A 21,044-nucleotide genomic window follows, 5' to 3' on the forward strand; every position below is an offset into this window, starting at 1 on the left:
ATAAACTTTCCAAATGAAGTTCACTTTCAACTCTTACCGTGCGATTTTACATTTAGTAAAAGTACAACTGAAAGCCAAACAAAAAGATTATGAAATTACAACCGTACCTACTTGCTAATCAGTGTTACATTGTCAGACTTCCTCTGGTGGGACGGCAAAGATTACAATCAACCACCGTTTTAGAGGAAAGATGTCATTTCACAGCTGGACTCCTCCTCTTAAAAAGGGTTTTTGAAGTTCATCGTACCCAGTAGGGCACAGTCTTCATTTTTAAACGAATCCACAATCAGCCAGATCATTTCCGTAGATATGCTTCTCACAGTCGCTCTGATAGGTCACACTCAAGTGTGTCATGTTAAATAGTTAGCTATTATGATCAGATTTTTAGTAAAGTCTTTTAAAATCAGTGGGGCTCTCTTGAATGTTAAGTGTGCTTATTACAATTAATTAAGGGCATCCTTGTGTGACTCATGATACTCGGATCAATTTATACAGCAATTTGATCAAAAATAACATTTTATGCAACAAGAATAAAGCCTGTTTACTTTCCACAAAATGCTAAAAAGAAAAAAAAGGAAATACCCCAACAATCCCAACTCAACTCTCACCCAATACCAGCTTTTTTCTTGATCCAAACGACTGACAGAACATCTTTTAGCTTCTCTCGGAGCAAAAATGGCAGATTGTCATATCTAAACTACTCTTAGGAAATTGATATTTTCTTTCTGTGGAGCCTAGGAAAGTCTAAACAGATCAAACCTGGCTGTCAGGGATGTGCATATTTTTTGGCAGCGAGTTGAATGAATGTCTCCTGGTTATTATCTGTCCACTTTTGTTATGACGGACGCCACGCGACCCATCTGTAAACACAAAGGATGCAATATTGCAGGAGGCATCACTCTGATAGCATCGCAGGGACACGCATCCTGTTATAGCAGTAGGGTTTTATATAAGGATGCTGGAGGAAGCATGAGGAATATCTGCGAGCGAAGCTGCTGCTGCTGCAGGGGCCGCATGTCGGGCAGGAGATAACGGCCGATCCAGCATCTCTGCAGAGCTAGATTGAACCCTCCGACGCCGTGGAAGTTTATTTGGGTGTAAAAAAAAAACCTGATAACGCTCAGGTTCGGATTTGTATCTCCTCTTTGATAAGCTTTCGAGAGAGCTTGAGTTCACAAAAGTTCAAAGAGGCGTGTTATTGATCCTGGTTAGATCGTATTTCTAACGAGAAACATTCTGAGCCTCAAACTTGAAAAAACTTTAAAACGGTTGATATTTGCGCAATGCTAAGCATCAAAAACATCTGCATTTGAAATCCTTGCAGGTTTCTTTGAAAACAACTTCCCTTGCATTGTTCTTAAAAGAAAAAAGTACCACAGTAAAGATTAGGTACTTTTAGGACAAGTCTTTAATTTCCTCCTAATGTTGTTCAGCTCATTTCCAACAACAACACAATCATAGGCGGTGATGGAGGCGAGAATAAATGAGAAGTGTCAGCTTGATAAGTGAGAACTGTTGCAACTTGGAGCCGCCGTCATTCGCAACTAATTGAGGCTGTCTATGGCTAATTTGCTGCCATCAAGACAGCCTCAGTTTTCAGAGTAAACCTCGTTTTAACTTTCAGACTTCAACCCAGGCAGACTCTCTCAGAGTAATGAAGCGGTTGGGTGTGGAGTATTCATGTAGAAGGTACAGACAGTGGTGCGCTGTGTCCTCTCCACAGGACCTGGATGAGTTTGAAGATGAAAATGAGCAGCTCAAACAAGAGAACAAGACTCTGCTGAAAGTGGTGGGACAGCTGACGAGGTAGAGCTGCTCTGATTGGTCCAGCGACTCGATCCGTCTGCCCGACATCCTGCTGGAGGTTAGATCCTACGACGTGGCCTTGCATCCGTTTCATTTGGTGTAGATTACTTTAGCTTATCATCCGTCTTGTTGAATGCTGGTCATTTGCCCCCTTTTGCTTTTTATCCCTCCAGTTTTCAACCACCAAAGCAACTGGATGTTACATACTGACTTTTTCCACTTCATAGCTGAAAAACGAATGCTATGATTGTCATTTTCTATAATCTATCTTTTAGGATAGTATCTCCAGTATCTAGGAGGTTGCTTATACTATGTAATATTTTATAGATGTAGATCTTCATTTGTGAATTAGAACCAAAATAAAAGGAGTTAATATGTAATGTGAGTTTTCAGGATAATAACTTAAATTTAATACAATTTTTATGGTTCAGTGATCATTTATCTTCGATTTATGAAGATAATAAGTATAAACCAATGCCCTGAGGCTTTAGGAGATGGGTTTAAAATTTAAAGAACATTGGGTGAAGTGGCACATATTGGTATGAAATGACAAAAAGGGGCAAATTGACCTTTTGAGAGTTAAAAACAAAAACACATGTATACCAATTGTTGTGAAATCTAGGCTGAGTGGTGGAGGTTGTCTATCTTCTTATACATATTTAATGTAAATGTATTGTACATAGCCTGTTTAGATTGTTCTTTGTCAAGATTTCTGTCAATATCTTAAAAGAAATAAAACTTTGAATGTACGTGCAGGAATAACTAGGCACAAGAAAACCTGTTTAGTTACGGAAAATCTTTCACACAATCTTTAAAAAAAAGAAGAAAAAAGGATCTGCAGCATTTGGACCAAATTAAACATTCACTGCGACAGTATCACCAGCCAAAGTGGGCGCAGTGCCTTGAAGTGCATGAAACTTTTCTCTTTTCCTTCTTTCAAACTTGTTGAAGCCTGGTGCTTTCTCGAATAAATGGCATTGGTACATTTCAATCCAGCAGGAGCCTATTTAAATTTTTAATTTGGTAAATATGTCCAACTGAAATGAAGACGCTGAGCTTTACGCATTTTATTAGCATCTTGACTCATATTCTTGTTGGTGTCAAAAAGCTTTAGGGGTGTTTACATGTTACTACAGGTTTTTATAGTTTTTTATTTTGGTGCTTCTAAGCTACAAGAGAACCACTTCCTGCGATGAATTGCTGGAACAAACTGAATCTGCTTTGTTTAGTTAAGGGGCAGTCTCGGCCTTGTAAAAACATTCATAACCAGTGAACTTTCCCACATTCCGTTACATCACAAGCATCACTGGGATTTCATGAGACGGAGCAACAAAGTCTTGCAAATGTTTTTACGAATGAAAATGTCAAAAGTCTGGAGTGCATTTGTATTTGCCCATCACCCTCCTCTAAATATGAAAGTCAACATTTGTACAAGAATAACTACATATGCACAGATTAAATTACACAACATTTCTTTTTAAGACAGTTTGGTTTCACTAGATTTTATTTAGAGTTCTCAGAGAAAAGGGGGGCTGAATGCAAATGCATGCCACACTTTTCAACTTTTGTCCTTTAAATATGTTAGAAATCCACACATAATTTTCTCTCTACTTCACAATTAAGTGGCCTCTTTGTGGCCGTAGCTTGAAAAAAAAATATGAAAATGGCTATGAATACGTTTGCAAGGTGCTGCATATTGAGACCATTTTACTCCGGGGAGCTTCTTGCTGCAGTAGGTAATCTTAAAGCGGCGATGCATTCCCACGTTTTGGGGTGAAAGACCAGCCCCTTACGGACCAACATCGCCGATCTATTTCTCTTTCCATTACTTAACGCATGTACAGAAGATTAAGTCATTTAATAAAAGTTTGATTATCTCTCTCAGTCGACTCGCTTGTGTTCATTAACGCTAATTCGATGCGATGATACTGCTGCTGAACCGGTAATGCAATGTGACGGTGGTGGTGGTGCATGTAGGGGGGGTTAGTTCCTCCTCTTGGTTCTCTGCCGATAATGATTCAACATGTCAATCACTAACCTGACTCCATCCGAGACATTAAAAAGCCCTATCTCACTTATTATGCAACTGAAGCGCATTAATTCCCCCCACCTAGTGACAGAGCAAGGAGGGAAGAAGCTGTATCTGACTAATGTTCACTAAATTTCCAGATAATGGCCTCTTTCTGTGGCTGGAAAGTGCTGGAGGCTCTCTGCGTAATCCCTATTAGCATTTTTATGGAAAGTTGCGAGGTTTGTCATTTTGAATAGCCACAGAGGGCACAGACAATCCATATCTGCCTTTGGTTAGTCACGATAAGCTGCCATTCAGCTCTCAGCAGCTCCATCAGACCTCCACTGAAGTTCAGACACTGTCACAATGCTTTCAGTCTCATCATAGCTCCGTAAATTACAGGTTTCTCTGCGTGTGATGAAATGGTTTGTCAGCACTTCTCTGAAGAGTGTTTTTTTTAAAGCTTTTCAAGAAAATGTTTGCATCAAGTTGCAGTGTGGTCTGGGAAAGAAGACGTACCAATATTACACACAGAAGCATTGGGAACATTAGCGGGAATTTACTGGCTCAGACCTAAGAACGCATTGTCCATTCCCACAAACATCTAATATTTATCTGCTGTGTGCACATATTGACTTTCAAATTCATTTTATTTTGAGCACCACCTTTTAAAGACAAGCTCAATTGCAGCAGAATGATTTTCAAAGTCAGGTTTTTTTGTTTGAGATTTCACCACTTGATTTTGCGCCGTTCCAAGCCAGTCATTTTGCTTCATCTGCTTTAGTTTCAATACAAATCTGGGACTTAAGTTATACAAATATAAGCCTCGACTTTTATAGAAAAGCTGCAATAACTGATTATTGCAGTTAAAAACAAAAATTGTGAATAACCTGAAGAAAATTTGTGAGGTTAAGTTAGAAGAAAAACTCCTGGTTGCTTTTTCTTCCTACTGAAGATGTAGGTCCTACAATAGGAAGGACCTCAAACTGATCCTGACTGCAATTCTGGATGTTAACGGCTCCTGACCTTCACACTTGATGCATTTTAAGATGACAAATGGAGAGTGTGCCGTGATAATGAAGCCCTTTTCTAATCTCTTCAACCTTTCAACGCACCGTACAAAGCTAGTGGCGTTCACTTGGTCTGTGTTCTTGTGCGGCCTGAACATTTTTCTGCCTAACCTCTGACTCGACCTTCTGAATGCTAAATAACTGAACCAACTTATTCATAATAGAGAAAATTTCCATTAGTCGCAATGTAGCTCTACCGTTGCAAAATATAACAAATGTTTTTGACAAATAGATTTTTCAGCGCACCCAGTTTTTTTTTTCTTGAAAAGCCCAAGACTGCTGAAGACTCAGGACCGGTTGTAAAAGATTTCACACTTTGTCCAAGGTTGACCTTCCAGCAGGACAAATGTACTTACCTATATGTGTTAGAAGTGCCTAGTCAAAGCCCAGGTATAAATTTCCATTTGAATCTGTGACAAAACTTTTAAACTGTTACTCTCTTGGAGTAAGAAAACATTTCACCCCTGCATAATTAAATTGATAGATTTTAGAATAGCTTTATAACTGCTACATGTGATAACATGTGGAACTGTTTAAGGTGCATGAATTATTTCTCCTTTTTTGGTCTTTCCATCTAATAAAACATCTAAGCACCACATTTAAGTTCAGTAATCATTATCTGGGATACAAGAATGTGCATGCATGTTGTATCTTTCTCCATCTTTCTCTCTTCCACAGACCACATTGATACTTGAGAGACCGATGAGCAGCAAGCCTTATCTTGTTCTTGGAGATACCTGCAAACATTTTATTATCCGTTAGCTTCGTGTTCTGGCTTCTCTGCCCAATCTTCTCCATCTCCAGGGTCCCTCGGTGCAGGAAGGCGCTCATCCGCACAGGACACAGCAGGGGTCAGGATGCCTGAAAGAGGAAAAACAGATGGGTAGAACGACACTTGATGCGCTTTTTGCAATTTCCTCTGACCGTTCCTACTGCCCTGCTTTATCGCAGCAGATACATTTCCCCAACTGCACTGGGAGAATGACCACCAAGCTTTTAAACCTCGAACCAGAGCTGGTGATGAAACGAGGCTTTAATAAATGTCTCCTTATGCTTCCAGTATAAGCAGCAATCTTTGAATGTTAGAAGTTACTTCAATCTTTCAACATAAAAGTGCTGCTTTTTTTTTTTTTTTTTTTTTTTTGAACTTGTCTGAACTTGTCACCATTTGTTCTGCTAAACCCGGCATCACACCGGAGGTGGAAAACTGCAATAATCAGACTTCACTTTGTGAAAGCTTTTTCCTGAATAACTTCAGCCACATGTGGAGCTGCCCTTTGTTGAAATTTTCTGTAAAAGTCAACATGGTACTAAACGTTCACAAACGGAAAAGAAAATCAACTGATGATGGTCCAATTGCCTGACATTTACCAAATGGCATAATTTGGCTCATCAGGCTAGAATGCAAAATGTTGTTTTTGATTATTTATTTTAGTCTCTAAATGTTCGAGGACTGGGATGTGGAAATATTTATTGCCAAAATTATGATGTTGATGTTTGTTTTAGCCAGGAATGTGGATAAAAAGCTCTACTCTTGGATTCCTTTGAAATGCAAATTACTTTAAATATGGTTCACAAAAAAGTTTCCTCCTAACATTTTAGACTAGGCACAATTGTGCACATTTAAGTGAAATGATGTTTTAATTCAACAAAACATTTCCTTTGCAATTTAGTAATGGGCAAAGGAATTATTTGATATATGTTTTCTACGGTCATTTTGCAAAATGTAAATGCAAAGAAAACATAAGATTTGAGTCACTCAGAAATGTGTTGATCTTTACACCTCAGCAAATGGCTACAGACACTTTGCTACTTTACTAAATGTGCTTGTACTTGCAGTGAGGGCAACAAGTAAAATGGCTGGAATATTTTCTGGTGACAAACTGTGAAAAGTCAAAGATGCAAAGAGTCCTGACAGCAGAGGAGGTTTTACAAAGTCCAAATGGGAAAGAATGAAACTATTGTCAACTAATTTTTTACCTACACTGATTACATTCCCAAAATAAAGGTTGGAATTCTTAATTTTAGTTATGTTACTTCAATAAAAAGAACATTTATTTTGAGTTTTCTTTACACATTTGGTTCAAATATGGTGTTTAAAGTTCTGTAAAATGTCCGATGTCTTGCATTTCATTTTTAACATTACACTAATTTTGCAGCGTTTTCATATTAATTGAAAATGTCCCTCCTTATTCTATTTCCAATAAGACATGGGGTTTAATTTAATCAGTCCTTATTAACCCTGGGGCACTTGTGATTCCGGCAACCTAATTATTTAATTAAATTTAAGTTTTAAAATAAAATATGTGCTAAACTGTTTAGTGCCTTTCTAAGACAATGATATCCTGTTGGGTAAAGAATCAATAATATAATAATGCTTTGCAAGGATCCTTTATTGTCATTTTGACTTTTAAGTGATTAAAACAGCAGTTTTACAAATATAACTTAAATTAAAGGCGTTCCAGATACATTAACACGCAGGTTTTACACAGTGTTGAAATGCACAACAAATTTAGTTATTGCCTCACATGGATATTGATACTCTGTTACTCATCGCTGTGTCAAAGGTCGAGTTTAATGGGTTGTAAGAGTTTGTGTCTTGGCAAAGAAATGAGCTGCCGAATTACAGACCGAGTGGTTTCCAAGGCAACTAGAAGTGCATTTCCCGATCAATGTATAATTGTCTTGATCACAATCATCAAAGCTCCCCTCTTCAGAAACATAGCCATGACTCCTGCACTGTTTTGACTGTCAGGCTTTTGCCTTATTTCTGAGACTTTGACCCAACAGGACCAGTACTTTCTGAGTCCAGTGCTGCCGTTGGTCCAGTTGTGGAGCTCCAGGAGTTGCATCGGCGCCCGGTTCCTGCTCTTCACCAGCGGGTGGCAGCGTCCCCAGCGTGCAGTGGAGACTCGGCTGATTGTGTGTTCAGTGATCCTTGGAGACAATCTCCCCTGGTTGAACACCCTCATAAAATATTATCCAGTCTGGGAATCTGGAGCCGAATCCTTGTCATGACAGATGTAATTTCATATCCCACCTGTGGTTAGTTGGACTCCCTTCCTCATGTGTCTCTTGTTGAAAAGGACAAACATTACATAACAACCTGCAAACCCCTGTAATACTGCACATGATATTTTACACCTGAATGTTTTTCTTTTTTTAATTATTACAGAAAAATTTGGCCTCGTTGTTGCTGCGCCCATCATTTTTCCACATTTGCTCATCCATTTTAATAAGCCCAAACCTCCAGAGAGGGAGCAGTGTGAATTTCAATGCTGCTGATGATTCACAAAGTCCAAGCCAGGCAGAAAAGGAGGCGGCTCTGGGGAGCATCCACAGCCTCTGAAGGTCACTCTACGCTGTTACCATGACAGCGCGGGCCTCCCTCTGAGAAGTTGTTGCCGTTTGTGTTTTTGTGGCGTGACTTAAGAGAGGGCTTGCGTAGGGGCTGCGTGCAGAAGCAACACATATGCACACGCAAACGCCTCGCTCCTCATCAGCAACACAAACCCAGCAGGAGGGAGGCAGACATGCATGTTCAGGCCCAGAGCAGCATCTCGCTCTGAGAGAGGATCCTCCCAGCTAATCCAGAGCGTTTAGCGGCAAGCGGTGGCCGAAGTTTCACCTCTGTGGCTTCCTGCGTGTGAATCGACTCGGTGCAGATGGATTAGACAGACACTTGTACTAATTACCCATCTGTCATCCACACTTTACTCTAGACTTTAAAAATGCACTCTTTGTCCCTCCATTCATCCGTCGGCCATACGCCGCCTACGGATCTATCTATGGAGTTTGTGCATTAGCAGGTGGTCACTCTCAGAGTAGGAAGAAGAAAGGAGGGGATGGTAATCCATATATTCAGGTCCAGTCCCATGGTGGTCCCTATTGGGAGTTCACAGGAATCCCTAACAGGGCAATTATCCCTGATAGGTTTAGGAAATGTCTTGAAGGACTTGGGCAATAATACATGGTAAGAAATAACTTAAACTCACAAAAACACTATTCATTAGGTAATTAATGGAATCTTGAAAAAAATTAAAATGTCTCGTCCATCTTCCACATCATGTCAAGGAACATTTGCCCCTTTTGTTCTGTCATAAAATAACTTTAGTTTAACGAGGTTAGCAGACTCTCCCTGATGCACAGCCGTCTGTAGGTCACATGGGTTCGAGGTCTGGTCCTAAAAGAAAACTTTGTGGAGTGGATTCACTCTCATCTGAGCAGATCCAAAAATCCAAAAGGGGAATTCAGAGACGCAGCCGTGATGTCAAAACAAAGTGTTGAGCACAAGCTCCCAGCAAACGTAGGATGCTGCTCAACAACTCAGTGAACTGTTTGATTGTTGTAGTTTGCGTTTCAATTTATATGTATAGGATTTTCATCATACTGACTGCGGTTTGATTTTCGCCAGTCTATAAATAACCCAAGCTCAGTAAATCAAAGACTGCATTATCTTAGACTGTTATATATTCTGTGCTTCTAGTCGGAAAGTGTTCTGAAATATATCTGATGATTTAATTTCTCTCATAAAATGAAGCAGCCAGCAAAGCAGGGGACAGCAGGAAGAAGAAATGGAAAGAAGGGTGGCTGTGATGGATTTTACTTCAACACCGTTAGGTGATATATATTTGTACAATAGAAGGTAAGGAGAAGTAGTAAAAGGTAAGTAATCTCTCTGAAATAGCTGCTATATTGCAGATGAGGAAGCAATTAAACGTCAGCTACCAGGAATGAAAAACAACAACACTGGAAATCTTGAGTTTAAACTTTTAAAGACCATTTTTCTGAATCAAAAGAAACAGAATAATCAAGAATGAGCTTGTTGGACATAAACCGAAAATCTGCAGCCGGTTTAGCCAAATATCACCATGAGACATTGATTCAGAGGAAATATTCACGAAAGCTGAGATGTTTAATAAGGATGACTCTAAATAATGTCAAAAATATCAAAACAAGTAATTAACTGGGATGTGGCTGTAGTTCCTGTTGCTCCTCTAGTGAGCGATGACTAATAATACCAATAAATTGTTCTACTTAAAAATGCCAAACTTCTCCTTTTTTGTCAACAGCTTAGATTTGCAGCTTTGTGAAGATGGTGAAGTTTTCTATTAGTCTTGAAAGAAACGTGTCTGACCTCTTTTCTCTTGGAGGAATTTGACATTTTGACAGTCTCGCTGTTGAAGAATGACATGTGCACACCTTCCAAATCACAACAAGGTGTCGTTCGCCGCCTCGGGTGCAACCGGGGAGCTCAGTCTCTGGGATGTGTCGACAGTTTCATGGCCTCAGGAAACTTGCAGAAAAGCTACAATAAGGGGAATATTTTTACGGTAGAAATAGATTTGTGAGTTCTTTTATTTAACAAAAAATATGCACCTGCAAAGGGAGTACATAAATAATTCAAAATTTAGCTCTGCAAAATTTAATAGTCTGTTTACCTTCGAATGAACTCAAAAATAAAAACTGGAGCTTGTTGATATTCAAATACCAGTTCAAACAAGCTCTTCCCTTTGTTCAATTAATGTTTTCTTTCTAAATAAATAAAAATATTAAATGATATTTTTTAAAAAAGCCCAACCTTTTCTCTGTCTTGTTGCTTCACTGGATCATCGGATGCTGACATTCATTCGGCCTCCCTGTAGCATCTCTGGCCGCTGACACGCGGTCGAAAAGGTCGTTCTCCACGTTGTGCCTCTCATGACGCTACAGCACCAGGAGTCATCCGCTGGACGCTTGTATGATGGTATGGACGCAGGCAAAAGCTGTAACCAGCTGGTGGGAAGTGGCCTTCAGGAATTTGTGAGATTTTGACCTTTAACTTGGAAAGAAACAGGCTCAGCGCTTGGATCGGCAGGATTATTTCTCTCTTGTCTTTCCTAATGACAGTTTGCATACGAGGATTGTTTTAACCTTTAAGTGTCCCGAGTAACATTAGAAATCGGATGTTGAAATCAGACGCTTTTACAAGAGATCGCTGGCTTGCCTCGCAAAAGAAAGGTCATCTTGGCTGGAGGGAAGAACGCTCAGACGGAGCAAGGAAACAGGAGCCGAATATTTTGCTTTTTAATTTACATAATGGCTGCTTGTGAGGAGGGATACAGCAGGAAATGTGAAAAAACAGCGGTGATGATGGTTTGAAACTCCCCTCCAAAGCCATTAGTGATTAGATAAAGAGTGTAGATGGATTTGTAATGATGCTCTCTCCCATGTTCTCTGGCTTTATCGCTTGCCTCGGCTACAGTAGATAAAAGGCAGCAGGGGGCCCACACAGCCTTTGTTGTGAATGTTATTTCACTGTTATGACTGCCGTATGGCTACTCCACCACCTGCTGAACCACCTGTCTGCTTTGAACGCTGATTATTGGTAAGAAAAAATGAAGCCGAGTAACGCAGGTTACAATGTGATGATGCGTTTACGTATAAGACAGACATGAATGCAGGTTTAAATTCACCCAAACAGCTGCTCAGTTTGGGGAAAATGCTTTTCAGTTTGCGTGTTTTTAGATCATTTTGTGGTTTTTCACATATTTTATAATTATGGCAGCGTGACTTAAGTCTGCACACACAACCAAACAGATTAATTGGACACTTTAGTGAGACCAATTAATCTAAGTCATGTTACACTTTGATCTTTGAATTTTGACAATGCAGAATTTTTCTTTCCTCATTTGAATAATAGTCTGTACTGTGTTGCTTAATAATCAGGAAACATTTAAAGAAATTAAAAAATTCTCAAATTAACTTTGGGACAATTACATGTGACTTTAACGAGCAACTGGAAAGGACAATGAACACAAACGTTTGGCACATGCTTTACAGCTAACCAAGAGGATTTGTAAAGGAACAACATTATCGCGATCCAGGCTGATGAGCTGCACCTGTTCATTAACTAATTGCACTTCCGGTCTGCAGCAGGTGAGTCCCTGGCCTGTCTTATGGTAAAAAAGGATATATCCAGCGTCCAGGTAAGACATTTACAGCGTCTCTGAACTTTTTTTTCTTTAAAATAACTGCGTCTACTTGGGTTTTCTGTTATTTATTGGCTGATATTAATTAGGTGTGACGATGGCAAAGCGTGTTTGTTTGTTTATATGAATCCTCATTAGCCATTTCCGTAACAATGGCTACTCTTTCATTATGACTTGGTTTAATCCAGTGGTTTCCAAACATTTTCTGCGTTAGTTTGGAGGGGAAAACTGAAAAGTTCTTTGCGTTTTGCTGGTTTGCTGCCGTGATTCTAACACAAACCTACGTAGCTCCGCCCAGCAGCAGCAGGTCTCCTTCACAGGTGAAAGCCCAGCTCGAGAGTCGTGGCGCTCATGTTGCGTTTAAAGGCGGCTCGGAAAAACGGGTTACAGCATGTTAACAACGGATTAAACAGTTTTAACTGCTGATAAAAGTGACAGAGGACACATATGGAAGTGTGGAAGCCTCTACTGTATCAAATTGGCATAAGAATAACGGAGAGTTGGTCATTTTAAGGTAAAAACCCAGCGCATACAGTGTTAATGTTTTGGGGGTTTATTTTCATCCAGACGGTTTCTCTCGCCCCCCCTGCAATGACACGGCGCCCCCTCTAGGGGGCGCGCCCCACAGTTTGGGAACCTCTGGTTTAATCTGTTAGTGTAAAATGTGTAAACCAGTGGTTCTTAACCTTTTATGACGTACCGAACCCACCAGTTTCATATGCGCATTCACTGAAGCCTTCTGTAGTGATAAATAAAATATTATTTCCCCCCCCAAATTCAAGACATAGGGGTGCCCCAACTAGAGTCTAGTTGGGGCACTGCAAGATCATTAATTCTTCTTAAAAGGTAGAGTCTCTGAGAACAGTTCTTCAAAATATAGTCAGTGTTTTCAGCAAAGTTGAGCTGACTGTCCAGCTCAACTTTGCTAGGTAAACTGAGAAACTGGAACCACTTTAAGGTCTTGTTTAGATTATTTAAATTAGCTCTACATTCTTGAGAGAATGAAAAATTAATAATAAATAATAAGACTTTATTCTGATTTAGTAATGTAATTATATTAGTTGTGTTATCACCCCCACGCCACTAGAGGCAGTAGCAACCCCGAAAAGATGCACTAAGGAACAGATTTAGAAGTCCACCGAAAGCTACAGAATTTGGTAAAAACGTTGAGCTTTGGTGAAGTAATTAAAGACAAGTTCAAATCCATGCTGGGAGTGAAACTCCTTCAGTCAGTGCTCCTCCGCAGCTCTGATTGGCTAAGCAATGTCACGTGATCCTCTGCAGCAAGTGATGGCAAAGCGGGGCGTCATCACGGCTTTACACAGTGTGTCTTTACCTCCGCGGCAGAGGCTCCGCCGAACCCCTGAGACCGACTCATCGAACCCCTGGGGTTCGATCGAGCCCAGGTTAAGAACCACTGGTGTAAACCTATAAAATGTGTTTATCTATGTAAATTTGTTGTAGTTGGTCCCGGTTTTAGAATATTTAATGGGCTCTTTCCCCCGCCCCCATCAAAAATACAGGTTTCATTTATTTATTTCCAGAAGGTTTGTTTGCTTGAAACGCGTCATCCTGCTAAACATTATGAGCTGTTTAGGCGATAAGTAAGTCAAATGTGTTGGCGCAGCTACCTGTCAGGATTCACTCCTAGAATGATCTTTCTTTTGGTTTCCTGTAATTGCTGTAAAACTGAGGAAGTTATTTCTAGTAATAGCGAGACAGCTGTTCAGCGGTCACATTCTGTAAGTAATTAAAGCAGAAAACAAACTCTTTATGAAAAGAAAGTCTTACAATAGTGCAGAAACGGAAAGGAGTGCCAAATAAAATTCTTCATTTAAATAAGTATTGTAAATGTATGTATGTAAATGTATGTGAACAAGCTTGTTTAAAACAAGCTTGTTTTAAACAAAAATGCACCAGACATACATCTAAAGTTTATGTTCGTCGTGCACAAACATTATAGTTCTAATGTTTTTCTATTTGCTGATGTGATTTTTTTAAGATGAAGTGGAAATACAGATAACAGTAGATATTGACAGTGGAGGTGCAGCACTTGCACAAATTCCAGTCAGTCTGGCCTCATATACCTTTATAACTTTACATTTTAGGATTTCAATACATTGCAGTACACTGTATTATCTTCTGTGTTTTCATTTGTTTTTTGTTGTTTTTTTAGTGCACCGACTGGAAGGTCAAACATTTGTTCTGGAGCAAAGGTTCACCTGCCACCACATAAAGACTGTACTGAAGATTTCTCTCAAGGTAAGTCTGAGTCGATGAAGGTGGACATTGCTCAACCTTTGCATATAAGATTTTTTTTTAAGATTTAGTATAAACAAATATAGATATATTTTTATATATATAACAAAGATATAAACCCCATCTAGTAAACTGTCATCACAACATGCAGCAAATGTCAAGCAGTTGGGACAATGTTGGATAGACTTATGCTAAACTAAGGCTTGGATGTTTTAGGGTTTAAGTTTTCTCTGGCAGCAACAGAAGGCCAAATGTTTATTTCTCAAGTCTGGAGCTACTATCTGATAAGTTGTTTCATTGGGGAGGTTCACCACTTTAGGATCAAATTGTTTCAAAGTGGAAATCAACATCTGTTGTTTTAGGAGTAGATTGTATCTTAGAAGGTGTTTGCCAATCAGTCCTGATAAGAATCAAAGCCTGAGTTGTACACAAGTAACAGTTCTCATATGTTGGATGTTATTTTGTATTATTATTCTTTTTTTATCTGAACCCTGCTGGATGGAAAATGCTGCACTGATTATATGCATTCAAGAAGAATTGCCACACTGATTATATGCTTCAAAGAGCAGTACTGATCTGCTGATTTGAAACTGTAGTTTTTCTTTTTACCCATCGTGCAATAGCTGCTTTGAAATGGTGCGCACAAACACAGTTTACCTTATCTTGTCTGTGTGCCTTCACTTTCCTATCTTCAATTTTCTGTCTCAAACCGGATATAGGTATTATTCTCCCTCAAGTAAATCTCACCAGCTGCTTCTCACCAGACTCCTGAAATGACTGTTTTAGTGGTGCATTTCAAATGATCAAAAAATAGTTTTTCTTGCCAGTTGTACTTGGAAATTATGTGCATCTGTGCCTTCTCAAAACGCATTACTGTCCCTTAATTAAAATGTAATTGAGAGACTTAATTTGATATTTGCTGCTAACTTGTTTCTTTATTTGCAACTGGAGTAATTGATGTGAGAAAATGATCTTCCGGCTCTCTCTGAGCTGCCTTGGGAGCTCCGAAAATATAATGAGAAATTGTGTTTGCTGTTTGGAATGTAGAACAGTTAATACTATGAGGCGTATTGCTGAAATTAGAAAGCTAACCCTGAGCTATGGATAAAAGCAGAGTGACAGAGGTAGTTTGTGTTGCATTACAGTTTGTATACATATTTAATTCACACCATAAGTGCAAGCTTTACTTTCAATCTTTTTAAACAGCCAGAAAATTTCCCAACAGTGCCTTCTGTGAAAGAGCCTATAGTAATGGGAAGAGGTTAAATATATAGGATAAGATCTCCCCTGAGTTTATATGGATGAGGACTCGGTTTGAACAATGGCACCAAGCTGCAGGCAGAGCTGCGCCACAGCGAGGCTTCATCTGCCTTTTAAATGACGAGCCCCTCTCCCTGCATCTGAATGGAGAGATATAACCAGGCCAAGGCATGCTGCGTAATCCACCTTCTCTCGTCTTTTCCACAAAGTAACTGATCGCAGGCCTAAAAACAACAGCCGTTTGATTTGCAGTGAAGTGAAGAAAATGTGGCAGCCGGGAAAGCCACTCGACCCTGGGCTCCATTCAGCATGTGCTTCCAGCTGACAGGCTGATGAGCTGCAATCAGCCCTCCTACTCTGGCTGGGGCCTGCTGTGGTAATAACCGGTGACTGGATTTGGAGGAATCCTCAGATTGGGCTGATAAAAGCTCAATTTAATGCACCGTCTTTTGTTCTAATATGTTAAAATATTAATGTCAGGTAAATGTTAAAAATACAGATCCTGTGAGATTTTTTGTTAGTTTTTAACATTTTATTTGAAGCATTCTTTATTCTTGGAGGACTGATTATTTACCAACAATGCAACTTTTGAAGCCATCAACAAACGTTTGGTGTAATTTTGGCTGAATATTTAAGTTAGTTTTTGAAACATAAGGTAAATTAGTCACTGAAATGACTTTTTGTCTCAGTCCATACATTTTCAGTGAGCTCAAGGCCATTACAGAAGCTCAGGTGTAGTTTGCTTTATCTATTCGAAAACCGGTTAAAACACTCAGCATGATTCTACCACCACCGTGCTTGGCAGTTGGTACATTATTCTCTGGTTTAAAAGGCTCATTTGAACTCTTTCAAACATTTTTCATGTCATTGTGACCAGTGCTTGATCAGTCGAGATGAAACACCATCCTTAATTTTGTCTAAAGTTTTAACTATCTGACCCAAACTGTCATCCCCAGAGGAAATGAATGGGATTTTATATTAACAGAGGGCTGTAATCAAGACAGAAGCCTTTTGCAAAAGTGTAATTTGCATTTGCAAATGTCTTTAGCAAAAAGGGTTTAGTCTGATGAAGCGTATGTTGAATTATTTGGCCAAGTAAGTACATGTGCATTTGCAGGAGTCAGTGGGAGACCGTCAAGCCAAATGGCAAAGTACAAAACGTCAGGGCAGATGGTGGTGGCATCATCCTGTGGGACCGTTTCACTGTCAGTGGAACAAAGTGGAACAGCTACACAATTTAAACTTGGACAGGTTTCCATGGAGACCAAGCAGTTTAAACGTCAGCATTTCTGACTTGCATGGTCTGATATATTTGCAGAATGATAACTGGAAATCTTTGGAAGGCAGCTGCAGCCGAAGAAAAGTCCAATGTTACCTCTGGTTGCTATGGTAAAAACAACTGTGTTGGACTCATTGAAACCTAATCGCTCTTGTCAAATAAGGAGATCTTATAGATGTAATGCTGGCATGGTGACTTGAAAGGCTGTCATTTACACTTATCGAAATAGCTGTCTAAATAACACATCCTGGTTCCCGTTGACATTTCAGAATCTGAGTGCTTCAGAGTCCATTTTCAGTAGGATTTCTGTTCGCCTTGCAGCTTTTATTAAACTCTCATTTCCTCTCTGTATTATTCTATCTTTCTTTAAATAATAGTGGGCCTGTTTCTTTTGAAAATAGGCTGAAATTGTTCCAAATGGACTTCCAGAGCTGTGGCTGCTTTTATCCTGAAAGCTTTTCACATGTAGGCCTTTCAGCAGCGATGGGTAGTACCTATGGGGAACATTTTCAGCTGTAAAAGCACAAATTTAGTATCCCAAAGCAACTTTGATAGGACTTTGGTATTTGAATGTTGATGTTGCTGTGTTCTTCATCTCCTCTGTCACTTTTTAACCTCCCAGTTTCTGCCATCAAAGTAAGAAAATAGAACAGTGATTTAACTGGACAAATATAATCTTGTTTTTACCTTAACAGTCATTGCAGCACTTTGATATAAATATTACACAATTTTATTCTGATTATTATGATGGCGAGAGGATTTTAAGTTCATTGCAACCCTTATTTTGAATAGAGAAGGCTGTAAATTGCACAAATGAGATCAGGCTTGACATTTGTTTTGTACCTACTGCCTTAACTTTACTTGCAAACTTACTCCTTTTATTTTGACTCGCTCTTGAAACAGTTGCACCAAACTATTTCCTCCACCGTGTGGGAGGTGGGATGTGCCAGTCTGTTGAACTTGACCGATAACTGTGGATGATCACAGATGAAAATTACAGTGCAGATCCAGCAGCTGCGTCGGCCGCAACGGCATAGCAAACCTTTGCTCCTTCTAAAGGTTGCAACAAAATGTCTAAATGAGAATGCTCCAGCAGTAATCGAAGTCTTTTTGTGTTTTCTAAAGAGCTAAATTATAGATAACATAGTACAGGAAAATTACAAGGTGCCAGTAGCACCCATCAGTTCTCCTTAACCATCCTGTGTATAATTGTTCTGGCTCTCAGATCAGTTTTGACCCTCACAGGTGTGGATAAATCTGCTTTGTAAGAAGTCTTTTTGTCATCGCAGCCTTGACAGTTTTGGGTTAAGTTAAATTGCATGCCTCATTTCATCGTTAGCCTTCTCATTTTGATTGTGTGTGTTGCTTTGAAATGTACAAAATACATTACTTTGTGACATTAACGTAAACTAATTAGGTGTCTTCTTGTGTGGGAGGACACAGTCTTCATCTTTTCATCTACCAGACTGTCCAACATTTTGACTGACAGGATTTTCTAAATCCAACACTGCAGGATTTCTGTCTTATGTAAATATAAACTGAGTATGATAATTTTAGAGGAACGGTAGTGCAGATATCTTTAAAAGGAAAGATCCTCAAAGCTGTAAATGACAGGTTTACTTAACAAACTGATGTTAAAACAAAGAATAAAATAAATTTCAGCAAATACATTTTACTTATATTGTACCTATCAAAGAATAAAAAGTACAGTGCTTCACAAGAAAAAGATAAACTGCACTCACACACAGAATGATGTAAGGCATGACAGAAATCTGAGAGCAAATCACATCATGCTGCTGTTGCTCAGCCAGTGAAAGCAAATGTGTGCATTTCTAACTAAATTAGGCATTTCCAGGAACACGGGTAGTTTTCTCGTCTCCTTCATTATTGTGCAGTACCAGGAACTTTGGATGGAGTTTTGTGGATAGAGTGAGTGATGAGCATTACAAATTGTTTAAATATTTTCGTCATTGCAATTCAGTGATTTCACCGTAAAGTGCTTATATTTTTAACTTACTTTAACCGTAACAGAGCTTAAATCATAAATGTCCATGTATAGCCATCTGTGGAGCAAATCCTTCTCTTAAAGGAATGTTTTAGAGCTTAAAACCTTTTATATTTTGATTGAAAAAGTAAACACAACCCTGTAGATTGTTGTGGTTAGTGGTCTTTAAGGACACATCTCTCACGGTTTTATATAGTTATTCAATTTATATGAAAAAAGTACAGAATGATTTGTAAACTGTGCCACAATGTGTTTATTTACTAAATAAAAAAAAAACATTTGTACTTTCAGGACATTAGCTAAAAAGTAAACACTTATTTTTCTGTGGATATTTTGTTTATATGCATATATGAATTATTCAAACAACTTCAAGTGATTCAAAGTCAAACTACAACTCTGTAATTTAAATAAGGACTAATAGTTACCGTATCGTTGAAGAGTTGATAATTACATTAACATTTTTATGTTGAAATGTTTCCAAGTTATTCTCAATCAAGCTTGTGGGTTATTCCTGTGTTTAAAAGTGCTGGGTAGATTCAAGGTGGGTGAATGTAGTGATTTAAGGCTGGGATAATAACGCTGCTGAAGAAAATTATTAACCAGAGCACCTCTGAGGTGACATTAAAAATTTCCAGGATTTGGAGGATTTTTTTCCCCTCTCTGGTTTGGGAGCTGTTGATGAAGTGTCAGACCAGTAACCTACAGCTACAAGACTCTATTTGCACTACAGTCACATGACTGGCTGACTAAAAATAACCCTTTTCTCCAAGATGATACCAAGACTAAGAATAGGCTGACTGGAGGGAAGCGACATGGTGATAAATCACTAGTGAAATAAAGAGAAAGAGGTAAAGAATTCACACTGAAACAGTTAAATATCAGTGATGATGGGGGGGAAACTGCTCCTTTTGTTCCAGTTTTGATTGGTATCCTGGAGATGGCTTCAGTGCTGGAACAACATAAGAATAAGATGCATATCTCATATTTTTATTCTGAGGATTTTTTGAGGGGAAGACAGAGGGCAGATGCTAAGATGTGCAGGTCAAGGCCTTTTCCAGAAGGGAGGAAGCCATTTGTTGCATTGCAGTTCCACTTCAATGCCTACTGCCATGCTGTGAATTCATCTCTAAAGTGTAGGAGTGCAGTCACTTGGAGAAATGAGGGAGAGGTTATTAAAAATAGATCTGCTGGATGTTGGATCAGAGTGAGAAATGAATGATTAATCTACTCTTAAGCTTTCTTTTAATCTTGTTGCTTGGATCACAGCATTTTATATCTGGTTTGGGTCATTTAGAGGTTTTAAAACACTCAGAAATGAGATGGACTGTACAAGACAATGATGAGGTCAATTTCCAGACCACTTCAGAGTCTTTGTAACACTTTAACGTAGCATATTTTTGGTTTTTAGTGTTGAACATCAACTTAATATGTTTTCTACATAACTCTGCAAAAATGTAAACCCACATCTTGATTCATTACATTAGTGAGGCCTACTTCTTTTGGACTTAGTGTAGCATTGCAAAAAATATTGAAACAAGAATCGCTCATAGTCTGATAATGTATTTTAATATACATTAATTTGACTTTAATGATAAAAAATACCTATGCAACAATACCTATGATTTTAGGTTTGTCAGTTCTTCATCAAAGTATATTTGAATAATGTTTCAGTTTATCTATCCAGTGTGTTTAAAACATTTAAATCTGACATCTGTGTTTCCAAAAATCGTTCTGAAAAAGCAAATTATATCTCAAAGTGAGATAGCAAACTGTTGGCCAGCACCACAGACTCTTTTTGAATGAGAAAAGAAACCCAGGAAAGACAAGTGTTAGAGCAAGTATTAGAAAAATGAAAAGGCGTCATCAGTGGTTTCTTTTTTTAGTTTTTCTTTGAAATGGAGGGAGAATATGTGATAGACTGTTCAAAGCCTGTTGAGTCAAGTTCTAACTTAAGAGGGTGTTAAAATAATTGCATGAGCCTTGTTTGCTCGTCATCAGAGCTTGGAAAGAAATGTTTGAGGGAGTTTTATGCTCATAATTTAAATTAATTTGGCCAGCCTATTTGTTTGTCTGTCTTATAAAGTTTCTAATTAAGTCCATTTTAAATCATGTCACTCAGTAACAAAAGACAAATCCTAATTATACACTAGTTCCTGCCAAAAACTACACTTTGAAACTTTTTGTTTACCCAAACTGATTAAATTTTGAAGTCTAATTTGTGCCATTGTTTTGATTTCAGCAGTAAAGCTACAACTGAGGGCATTTTTCCCAACATTGCCAGGTTAAGCAGTGTCAGTCTTGTTTTTTTTTCCTCTCTTAAAATGACATTGATGTATAATTTCTTAGGGAATCCTGCTCATTTCTATGCAGATTCAGTTCCTGC

General features: G+C 38.8%; 1 protein-coding gene across 2 annotated transcripts in view; it reads left to right on the forward strand.

Moving 5' to 3' along the window:
• The window catches only part of pawr (PRKC, apoptosis, WT1, regulator), a 52,313-nt gene extending 48,623 nt beyond the window's left edge, over positions 1–3,690 (forward strand). Inside the window, exons 7-8 of one of the 2 annotated variants that reach the window (XR_001662533.1) lie at positions 1,724–2,942; positions 2,983–3,690. Coding sequence is in view for 1 of the 2 variants with exons in the window: in XM_007555291.2 (XP_007555353.1) it covers positions 1,724–1,810 (87 nt within the window). In the remaining variant the exon portion in view is untranslated. Of the gene's footprint in view, positions 1–1,723 lie in introns of both variants that reach the window. The other variant, XM_007555291.2, reaches the window with a different exon arrangement.
• The last annotated feature ends 17,354 nt before the right edge of the window (positions 3,691–21,044 follow it).

This window comes from Poecilia formosa, unplaced genomic scaffold (assembly GCF_000485575.1).
Source record: "Poecilia formosa unplaced genomic scaffold, Poecilia_formosa-5.1.2 Scaffold69, whole genome shotgun sequence".
NCBI classification, from domain to species: Eukaryota; Metazoa; Chordata; class Actinopteri; order Cyprinodontiformes; family Poeciliidae; genus Poecilia; species Poecilia formosa.